Consider the following 12,277-nt stretch of genomic DNA (forward strand, 5'->3'; position numbering starts at 1 on the left):
CAAGCAATTAGGGAAGAAGACAAAATTTTCCATATATAAATAAGTGGTAATCTTACACAAAAAAAGGGACGTCTAAAATAAAAACTTTAAAGAAATTAAAAAAAAAAACACCAAATTCTCTCCTTCATTCACAAAAAACCCTAAACCTAATTTGTTACTTCGTAGCCAATAACAATCTCCAGCAACGATGTCTTCTTCTTCTAGCAGCAATGCCAATCTTTTTTTAAGAACAACCCTAGTTGTGAGCAACTTTTTCTCCACTATGACTGGTTCTGCACCTCTCACTGACCAGCATCAGCCTTTCATTTCCAGCACCATCAACAACTCCTCCACATCTTAACTAAAATCACTCTATCTCATTTCTCTATTGTGACCAGCCTTACACCAAGCATCTAGCCATAGTCATATAAACTCCAACCAATAGCAATGGTTGTTCTTTTTAGCCATGCTAGGCTTCTAGTACCATGAGTAAGGGTTTTCTTCTTAACCACACTAGCCTCTAGCGCCACTAGCAATAACAACCCATTACATCAACAATGCCTTTGAACCAAAGTAGCTCAACCACGTTGCTAATAAAGATAACCATCATCTATACCCAACCCCTCCCTCTTATCCACCAACATAACCCCATACATGGTGCCTCCACAGTCAACCTCCACACCAATTATTCATAACCATGAGCAACACCATCAGATCTCCTTCATCAGCCTCTACAAGCTCTACACACCTACAATACCTTCCTCCAACCACAAGCCAATGGTGACATTACCAACTAAAGCTAAACCTCCTCTTTTTTATTTCAATTGTGAATAGTAGTAATAACATAGGTGGTTCCTCTTAGATTAACAACGACTTATGCACCTTCAACTTCTAGTCAGTAAAGACAACACCAATTAAAACTACAACTTTTTTCCTTAAAGACCAGCACCATAAGCAGTGGTGAGCTCTACTAACAACTTTACTATTTTTGCGACAGGCCAACAACGATAAGAGGCACCTTCTTAAGCTAAGTAAGCTTTCTTCTCCCATCTTTATTTTAATTATCATCTCTTGTACAAGCATATAGAACATGAATTATAATTCATATTCTATAAGTTATCGCATAACTTAGTCACTAGGTTAGGCCAATAACCAAATTGTATGTGCTGGATTAAGCCTAGCCTATATACTAGTTGGGTAAAGTCCAGCCCATTTTTTTTTTTAAGAAGTAAATATTTGGTCGTTTATCAACCCAGCCAAATTGGGTTGAGCTTTGGTATTGGGCCCAATAAGCCCAACCTTTAGGCTAAGGTTGTGTTTACCAAACATACCTTAATTCCTTCCCTTTAAGCTTTAATGTGTCTTATGTTTATGTCTTTAGTCAAACAGACCTTTAAAAATTCCAAAAAAATCTAAAAACATTTAATAATCATTCTAGAATTATTTATGGGTCCCTCACATATTTTCCCGGTATTTTTATCTAATATCCTACCATAGACTTATACTATAAAGATACATATTTGATATTAAAAATACCTAATTTTCCTCCAAAAAAACTAAAAAAATATATTTTATTTCAAAAACTCAAAAATATATTTCTTTTCATAGATTTCACTTAATATTGGGGTTGCAAACTTATACTTTAAGGTATTGACCTGGTATTTAGAATATCTATTTTTAGTTGAAATTTTCAAAAATTTGTAAAAAAAATTCTCATTTCAACAATACAACTAATATGTATATCTAGGTTTTAACTTCATAAGATAAGGATCTTCTTATTGAGGAGAACTTTTCTCGAACCTTAGATAGACTAACGAATAGAAACACGACTTAGAATAAACAACAAAATAGTTTATCATAGGTAGGGGACACTGGGGGTGATATGTTTTTTCTTTGCACAATTTGTCCTCTTATTTAGACTCTCACAGATCATTAGGTTTTCTAGTTATTATAATATTATATGGCGGCTTCCTTTTTCTTTTTTACTAATAAAGGAAAAAAAATTTCTTGTCTTTTCCACCCCAATCTATCTCGATAACCTTGATCCGAAAGAATGATTGTCATGCCACCGCCCACGTGCGATAATAAGCATCAACTAAGAAATTCTTTGAAAACAATTACCTCTTTATAAGATAAAGGCTCTTAATCGTCAAAATTATCTATAACATTCAAGGCAAAATCAACTAAATTAGCATACCAAACTTAATTGGTGTTTTTATATGTCTTTGAGTCTTCTTGTAGCAATATTGTAATGTTGTTCTTTAGGTGTATTTTTAATAATAATATCCTACACCACTTCCTCAAATGAAACATCTTTTTGCATTATTTTAGAAGCTCTAACCTTAATCTCAACATGTTTCTAGCACCCTATTTAATCTCAACATTAATACCAATCGACTCATTTTCCGAATGAAATATAAAAGACTCATCAAAAGTCATATATGTGTTTGTAATAAACTTAGGTGACTTGGGATCAACATACTACAATTGATATCCATTCACCTCATGTGCATAGCTTAAGAATATGTGTTTCCTTACTCTAGGTCTAAATTTATCTTTCTTAACATGAGTATAAGCAGGACATCCAAATACTTTAAATTTATAATAATTAAAAAAAGAACCAAACCATACCTTATATAGAGTCTTTAACTCTAAAATTGTTGAGAAAGATCTATTCACCAAGTAACAAGTCATGTTAACTACTTCAGCCTAAACGTTCTTTGATAATCCAACTTGTAAAATTATACAATGCTCTTTCTAAGAGTATCATGTTTATATGTTATGCAATATAATTTTGTTATGGTGTATTTCTAAAAGTGCAATATCTAGCGATTCTGTTATTCTTTTAGAACTTATTAAAATCACATGAGTATAATTCCAAATCATTATCAATTCTTAAGCGTTTAATTTTTTCTGATAAACTATTTACGTTCGTGATTTCATCGATAACATACATCTTAATGAACTACTAGTGTAAATGCTAGCATAAATTTATGTCAATAAAACTGTTAAATCTAATAATGTTATATGATGTTAGTGTGAAAGAATTTTAAGGATGAGAATTCTGATTGAAAATTTTGAACTTAAGATTTCAAAAGTAAGTAATCCCCTCGCAATGAAATTGGTATTTGCTTCATCTTTAAGATTGCACCATATCCATGTTTAGATAGTCATATTTGAGCTAGATAAAGGAATTTGGTTTTTTTAGCTAAAACGCTTCAATTTTCTATAAAAGCTAAAAGAAGTAATACTTTAGCCCTTTTTTTATATCATATTTTAAGTCAATGTCTAATGCATTCCAAGAACATGGCACTTGCAATGTTGCTGTCACAGGACAAAGCCCAACGTCAATCCATTTGGTTTGCAGTTTTATCTCTCTCTCTCTCTCTTTTCTTAGTGTAATAATCTATCCTCGGTTCTTTTAGGTTTTTCTTGGTGAAAAAGCTTCTATAATCCATTTGGTATGACTTTCTTTTCTTCACTCATGTCCCTCAAACTCAACAAATTAAGTAGTACATTAACTAATACATGGATATAAAATTCAAGACTGTCCTTTATTTTCTTCACTCATGTCCCTCAAACTCTTCAAAAGGAGCGCTGCAAAGTTCACCTTCTCTTTTGCCTCGTTCACTTCACTGAGGCCTCTTTGCATTTCTCTTCTCATTGTAGAAGAAACCAAACAAGGACACGACAGAGAAAACACTAAAGCATATCGAGCAAGTATCCACTGTGACGTGGCGTCCACTGATTGCTTGGACTTGAAACAGATTGGTGGTCCTGCCTGCATCTGTTGTTTGCCCGTAGGCCACCTCCTTTTCATCTGCGTCGTAAGCGTAGGCTCGAATGAAGTACGTGGCAGTGGGCACGTCACGCTCAACAGTCCACTCATGGGACTGGGCGGTGTTGTTAGCAGGGTTGTAAGGTCTAGCAACGATCTTATGCTGGCAAGTCCTGTCCTTTTTTAGATCGTCTACAGTTTTTCTCCACCCACGGTCAACTTGGCTTATGGGAGCGTAGCATAGCTTGACCTTGATGGTCTTGTAGGTCGAGTCAGTCCCCGCTGCGACGGTCTGGTTCAGCCCCCATGTCACGGTGATTTTGTCCTCACCACCTTTCAATACTGCAAAGTTAATTAATAATTAGTTCTGTACCGTGCCATTAAATCTGGATCTGGATACTTTTCTTTTCTTGCACTATATAGATAACGCTTTTGAAGCAAATCACCAGAAGCTAGGAAAGGTAGAAGAAGAGGCAATGATCCCACTGTATATAACAGATATATAATACTAGTGATGATATGATGGAGTGCGCAGACCGTCTGGGTTTACCTTATATATACAAGGACGAACGAGTTGCAATAGAAAATCTTGAACTAAGTAGAACGAGTAATACCCAAGAACACTTGCTGGCATAATTTGAAAAGAAAGTTTCTATTTAATATGATAGATAGGAGGCCTTTAAGCATGAGGAAAGGGTGGGGTTAACGAGCACTTCGTATCATAAAGTTATACATTGCATTCTAGTTGACTTTTATAAATGGCCTGATCAATCATCCCCTAGCAACTCTGAAAGATTAAACAATCAAGGAAGCTAGGATTTGTGGAGGGAATTTCTGAGCTAGCAAGACAAATGAATTGGAAGGGTCGATTGCCTCCATGAGTTGGCCCACTGGTCGCCCAATGAGAATGTTCTAGAATCATGAATTGTCACTCGCATTTAACATGGTTATATGCAAGTGACAATTGAAATTAAGCTTAACAAGGGCATGGTCTAGGTCCATGATCAATCCAGAATACAGACCTTGTCCACGTATTTTTTCAGCCTAAATGGACCTGATTGCTTTAGCCATGCGTTCGGTTTGTAAAAATTGAGAGGTTCATGAATTCAAAATCAACTTTTTTTAGTTCATAATCATGTTCATTGACACAAGTTAGTTGTGAATCAAGTGCACGTAATGATGTAAGACTTCCTCCTCTAATTGTCCCTGTATGTGTTTAGGTTCTCACGCGAGCTAGCTGCAGTGACACCATGCTCCATGTACCCCAGATAAGTTGCGATGTGGTGTATTGAGCATGGTGTCTAGCCTCCTAGAAGAGATAAAATTTAAGAGGAAAATAATTAAGGGGGATAAAATTTGAAAAAAAAAATTTAAATAAAATAAATAACAATTAAGAAAATAAATATTAAATTTGAAAGATTAAAAAAATCATAAGAAATAAAATTGAAAAATATTTATAATCTAATATATTGTTTATAGATTAAAAAACAGTAAGGGGTAAAATTGAGAAAAATTAAAAAATGATTCCCAAGAAAATAAATTTCAATTAAAAAATAAGGATAAAATTTGAAAGATTAAAAAATTATATGGGGTGAAATTAAAAAAAAATTATAATTTGATAAATTATTTATAGATTAAAAAATTCTATGAGTGAAATAGAAAGAAATTGTTAATGGCTAACCCAATAGAATCAAAACAAGAAAAATAATAAAACAAAACAAGAAAAAAAATAAAGAAAAAGAAGAAAACATCAGTTTAGAAAATAAATTTCAAGTTAACCTAATGAACCTCTTAAATCTAGTCTAATCTTTAAAAGTCACAACCCATGAAATCTTTAACTAGGGTTCAATTAAGAAATTTAATTCTCAATCAATTCAATAAAAAATAACAAGGATATAATTTAATTAAAAAATATGAGGATGCAAATAAAACAATAAAGAAATGATGTCAAATAAAATAAGCATTAAATAAAAGAATAAGGACTAAATTTTAAAGATAAAAAAAATCATATGGGTGGGATTAAAAAATATTTGTAAAAAACAAGCAAACTCGGCCAAATATCCTCAACCTAGTAAAATTTTAAGAACTCGTAACTTATGAAATCATGGATCTAGATCCAATCAAGAAGTTGAGCCAATTTAAAAGTATAAATTTTTAAAACTTGTCGAAGCAAAAAAAAATATATATATATATATATTGACAATCAAAAGAATATGGATTAAAATTGATAAGAAAAAAAAAAGGAGGGTGAAATCATAAAATAAAATCATTTATGATTGAAAATAAAAACTTCTCAAGGTAAAAAAAAATGACAATCAAAAGAAGAATGGTTAATTTTGATAGGAAGAAAAGCAAATAAGGGCAAAATAGTAAATCAAAATCAATTGAAAAACAACTCCAAACAAAAAAAAATAGCAATTAAGATAATAAAAACCAAATTAAATGAATTATTCAAGATAAAAAAATTCATAATAAAAAATAAAATGATACATTGATTTGTGATGCGCCATGTATCATATTAAAAACTTTTTAATAAAAAGTTATAGTCATTGTTAACGTATTTTATATAGCATCAAGAAAAAATTTTAATGCACGTAAAAAATTTGTATTTGTTTGTTTAAAAAAAATAAAGGACTAAAGATATTAGTAAACATAAAAAAGAGTTATTAGTAATAATTACAAAATAAATTGAGGAGTTGAGAGACCTTTAACTTCAGCCTTTATCTAACTCTAGTTTCAAATCTAACCGGGTAGGAATTTATTTAATGTGACCTGATTTGATATCAAGAATAGCTGTTTTTTTAAGAAAATATTGATTTAATTTTTTTATATATATATATTAAGACAATGATATTTTTTATTAATTCTAGTTAACCAGCTAAGCCTATGAGCTAAAGGATTTAATAACTTTTTTTTGTAGAATATTTTGTATTTTACTGTATGACAATAAAAGCAAACATGCAAAGGAAAAGCTACCAAAAAGAACTTAAGGAAACAAAAAATTATCATGAAAGGCTATAAAAAAAAAAGGAGTGTTTGCTAATTTTATAAAAATAATGTCATAAATTTCTAAAAAATAAACAATATTTAATTAAACAAAATCTAAAAATGATAGCAAAAAAAAATAATTGGGAAAACAATTTCATGAAAGATTTAATAAAAAAAAGTTTTAGCAAATATAATAACTCATCCAAAGATTTTGAAAATTCAATGCTATCTAAAAAAAATTCAAATTATTTTTTAACCAATTTATTTAAATGGACTAAAATGTAAAATGTATAAAAAAATTTAAAAAATTAGGCTAGGTAAATAGGTCTGCACATATGACCTCTTAAAAATAGGTTTGATCAATATATCAGGCTTTTGTTTGTATGTTAAAGGATGGATAATGTGTCATCAACTTTTTAATTTTTAAAAATATAGTATTGATAATACACCGCATGCTAACCTAGGTTAAAGCAGTTAGAAGGTTGCTTGAAAAACAGGGTGATATTATTTTATATGTAAAAAATTATTTTCAACCCAATAAAACTTAAAAAATACCATAGAAACTTTAATAAACTTATTTATAACTTTAAACTACCCAAAAATCAGCCAAAACCTCGAATCATCCTGAGTTCAAAAAACCTTAAACAGGGTGAAAGCAAAAAAACAGCATAATAAAACTCCTTTCATTAGATAAAATTCGTTAAAATTAAGATCAATTTTTTTTCATAGCTGAAATCAGTGTTTATAATAATTATTTATCTCTAACTAGAGTCTGACAACTCTTTCTCTCTCATATCTCAAACTAACTTATAGACAAGAAAATAAAAAAATGAAGTTGTAGAATAAAAATAAAAATTTAAAATCAAATGGACTGAAATATATCAATTGGAAAGTAATATAACCAAAATTAGCTTTTTAAGTAGTTTTGAAATTACCACTTAATTCTCTCGTGTATTTTCACTTTAATCATTTACTTTTAAATCTTGTCATTTTTTAATAAATTAAAAGCAACTAGCCAAGAATGATCAAATCCCATATAAGAAAAAGTTCAATGACCAAAATAAAAAGAAATATATTACTCCTATTCATAGTGAAATGTGAGAAGTTACCAAACAAACAAAAATCTCCATCTCCTTATTTTTTTTTATCTCCTCAATCCCTATTATCTCTATTTCTTCTTTTTTAAAACAGTAATCAAATACTATCTTATTGTTTTAGGATAAAATAAATAAATATAAAAAAGATAGTAGTATATTTAGTTAAAGAAATAGAGATAAAAGACCAAAAAAATCTTGTTTCTGAGATAGTTTTGAAATGAATTTCTATATTTTTAAAACATGAATTATAAGAAAACATGCATACTCTATCTTCATTGTATCTATCTTTTCCCTCTCATGATAATGACCAAATGTTAATCTAGTGTGATGGCAATGTTGATAACATGACTTTTGTGAAAACAATACCACAAATAAAAAGATCTTTAGTTTTTTAAAAGAAAAAAATAAAATAATATCAATCCAAGATGTCCTTTACTAAAAAAAATCATGACAATAACATTTTGGATAGACTTAGGTCAAACCAAATTAACCTTTTCAACTTACAACCTACATTATAGTGCTTACTAGGTTTAATAACTTTATTTTTTGAATTTTTTTTTATTCAACTAAATGATTAACAATCTAAAACTTAAAATAGGGGGTCTTACTCAAAATTTTAAATAAAAATTATTCAAACTAAATAATAAAATAAAAACAAAATTTGAATAAAAAAATTAAAAAAAAAAAGAATGAAAAGGACGAGGTACTTATAGGTTTGAGAAGAAACCTAAGCCTAGGCATGCATGAACCTAAAAACTTAAACTTGCATGTCTAAATTTATTTTTATTTATTTTAATGTGTAGGGGTGAATAATTTTTTTTTTTATAAAAAAAAGTAAACTACGATAGTTGTTGGAAAATCAGGGTCCAAACTTTTGAATCCTTAAAATCCATTTCTCAACCAATATTTCTCCTATAAACATATAAAAAATAATTTATAGGCCTTTAAAATCTCATTTGTGATCTTAAATTTGGAAAAAATTGATTTCAAAAAACATTTTGATTCTAAAATACTTTCTAATACCTTATCTATTTTTTCAAGTAAAATAAAGGTAAAAGAACATTTTGATAGAAGTTATATTATCAAAAAGAATTTGTTAACATCAAAAATAATATTTTTTGTTGCCATAATCTTAATAACTTTCTCTTCTTCATTGTTTTTTAACAATTCTCTTTCTTTCTTTTCTCTTAAATGAACCTAAATAACTACAGTATAAATTTTTAAATCAAAATATTTGATCCCTTAAAAATAAACTTTGACAAAACCCTCAGCAAAATTTAGCAAAAAAGGAGGGGAACCAATTTTTTTTTAATAGAGGCTGCATTTTTTTATTCATTTTTTATTCCCCTAACTTTCAATTTCATGCAAACATTAAAAGCAAATAAATTTATACAAAATTAAGAATAAATCAAATGGTTAGGTATTTTGTTGAGATTACGGTAGTCCCATAAAAAAATAAAAAGGGATAAATTACAAGGATATATTCTCAATAAACACAATTTTAAATGACTAAATAAAAAAACTCAAAAAAATAAAGGATTGAAAAAAAAAAAAAAACAATGCTATGCGAGGAGAAGACTACAGGGAATTCAACAATTCCAACATTTTTTCTTTACAATTTTTCATGCCGTGCTAGAATTTTATGCTGACATCGAATAAAAACTCCATTCTCATAATTTCAATATTAAAAAGTGCGTTTATCTTCACGGTGCATCCTACCACTCGAGATGCACTGCAAAAACATATTTACCTGAGACTTTGTTTGTTTGATACTAAGGTCTTGTTTAGAAATATTATTTTACATATTTTTAAAAATAAATTCAGGTTTAAAAATTATTAAATTGTTTTTTTAATAATTTTTTGGTAATTTTAATATACTAATATTAAAAATATAAAAAAATTATTTTGTTGTTTTTTTAAATAAAAAAATCTTTTAAAAAATACTATACATCACATCATCAAACAAACACCAAGGTAATGTTTGGTTAGGGGGGTATATTGTGTTTTTCAAAAAAATTAAATTTTGTTATTGCTTCAAAATAAAAATAAATTTTTAAAAATAAAAAAATTATCTTGATATATTTTAAAGTAAAATATATTTTAAAAAATAACTGCTATCACTATAAGTGTGTTTAGTAGTGTGGTAGCAGTTGCTTTTCAAATAATTTTTTGTGTCAAAATGCATGCCAATGATATTTTTTTATTTTTTAATAAAGCTCATATGCTAAATAGTTTTAATCCATTGTTAGATTAAAAAAAGGTATATGCATATGGTTTGTCAAAAATGTAATTATATAAAATGTGAATTGAAATTATATCCCTTTTAAAGAAAGTTCCTTATGATGTTTTTGAGGTCACAATTTATCAATATTAGTATCTCATCTTTTAATAGAAATGGCTTATAAATATACATAATATAGATTAAGACATGCATTTATGAAAGAAAGGAATTCATAAGCTCATAATGTTTCACAAGCCTTTTTACAATTGATGTACATTTTTCCAGTAGTAGCATCCATGCTTAATTTAGCCTTTATCATGGATGATCATGCCTTTGATATTTTTTTTAGCAAGAAGTCTTTTTGGATTAGGAAGACACATACACACATTATAGCATATGAAAAAATAGGTAGTTATCCACCTTTATCTTTTTTAAAAAATAAATAAATAAATATGATAAGATTATAATGCCCAAATTTGATTCCTAAACAAAACATAATTATTGGTGTTATATTTCCATGAGTTATGCCATTTATTATATTTGATCCCCTTAATCTATTCTGTGGTGGGGGTTATATGATTTTTATAAACTTAAGTTTCCCCTGATACTGATATATCAATTAGTCAAAAAATATTTTAGCTTTTTTACATCAAAATAATATTTTTTTTTCTAGCATTGACCATTTTAGTAGCTTTTATTTCTTTATTACCAATCTTGCTAGCTTTTTAAGGCTTTTGTAGCATATCAATCTCAAATAGTTTACCTTTATTCATTTTTATAACTAATATCAATAATTTTTAATCTTCTTTAAATCCTTATTGGATTCTAAGTCAATCATCGAATAGGCCATTGTAACCTTATTTAAGAAACAGTTAGGTAAGTACCTTAAATTGGCTTTTTTAATTCATTTTCCCATCATCTTTTTATATGAAGCAACATTATCTATAAAGGTATAAATATAAGTGTATGTGATCACAAACCTTATTTTGATATTTCATTACTTCCATTCCAAAATTGACTTGATGCATCCTCAATTTATTAATTATAATTGTAATGGACTTGGTTTTGAGAGTCTTGGAGTAAAGTACATAGCTTTTTATGGACTTTCTTGAGGCTTTAGACAATTCTGACCAAGTTACCTAGTATTGCCTCTAGTTTTGTTATGTAAAAGTATTCATGTAAACCAACCTTTATATTTTTTTTCTAACTATTGATGGAGTTTGGCAATAATTTAAAAAACTAGTGAAGACAATTTTGGTTAAAAAAGAATCAAGCAATCATAGTTTTACAAAGGAATTGGCAGTACCATTGCCATAATGATAAGTGAAGTTAGCAAAATATGTCATTATTAACTCATTTTCCTTTCTACAGAACATTTTAAAATCAATAATCTTAATTTCTCTATGAATTAGATGGAGTCAACTCACTTAAGGTATAAATGATGGTATGCTAGCCTTGTTATACATCCAATATCTTATCCCATCTCTCGTATAAATTAGATTAGTCTACCTTATTACTACTTTCTTTTGGTTGCTGGTGGTTACCAACAAGTTTTTAATGTGAATGGAAATAGAAATTAAGTTATTATAAGGTAGTTTTTTGGGTATTATATTACCTAATTTTAAAGCAAAATGTATATAGGTAAGGTTACAAGGATATGTAATTACCGTGAGGATGCTATATACTTCTAAAATATATGACATCTCGTGTAATCATGCTATAATGCTACTATGGTTACTAGTATGTTTATTAAACATATGTGTTATATCCAGGATGTGATTAAGAACTTTCACAGATTTTTATTAAGTCTATTTATTATATATTGTTTTTTTGCTATATATTATTTCCACAATTTGTTAAAAAAAAACTTATTTACTTCATTCATTCATTTTTTCCATACTAGTGTTTTTTTTAAGATGACCTCCAAAAATATTTTCTAAATGTTACAGTTAACAAAGGATGTTGGCTTGAGTTTGATGATTACAAGATTGGTTTAAGTTTTGGATTATAGAGTGAAAAAGATGGATTTGGTTTAACTACATGAAATTAACAAATATTCCATGGTTAATTGTTACATTAAATAGTATATGTTTTGAGTTTTTTTTATTAGATTTTTAAGTATTTTTGTGAGATTTTAGACATATATAGAGATTTTAAGAAGAAAAGAATAGCATACAAATATGATTTATTTAATGAATGAAATTATAACTTCAT

General features: G+C 28.3%; 1 protein-coding gene across 1 annotated transcript; it reads right to left on the bottom strand.

Moving 5' to 3' along the window:
* Positions 1 to 3,576: 3,576 nt before the first annotated feature.
* On the bottom strand, positions 3,577 to 4,118 carry LOC105136082 (high-affinity nitrate transporter 3.1-like; the record flags this gene model as incomplete). Its single annotated transcript, XM_011041269.1, has 1 exon — positions 3,577 to 4,118. A coding segment is annotated over one exon (507 nt), but the record flags the coding sequence as incomplete, so codon positions are not given.
* Between the last annotated feature and the right edge of the window lie 8,159 nt (positions 4,119 to 12,277).

The sequence above is a fragment of the Populus euphratica genome, unplaced genomic scaffold (genome assembly GCF_000495115.2).
Source record: "Populus euphratica unplaced genomic scaffold, PopEup_1.0 scaffold156.1, whole genome shotgun sequence".
Lineage (NCBI taxonomy): Eukaryota > Viridiplantae > Streptophyta > Magnoliopsida > Malpighiales > Salicaceae > Populus > Populus euphratica.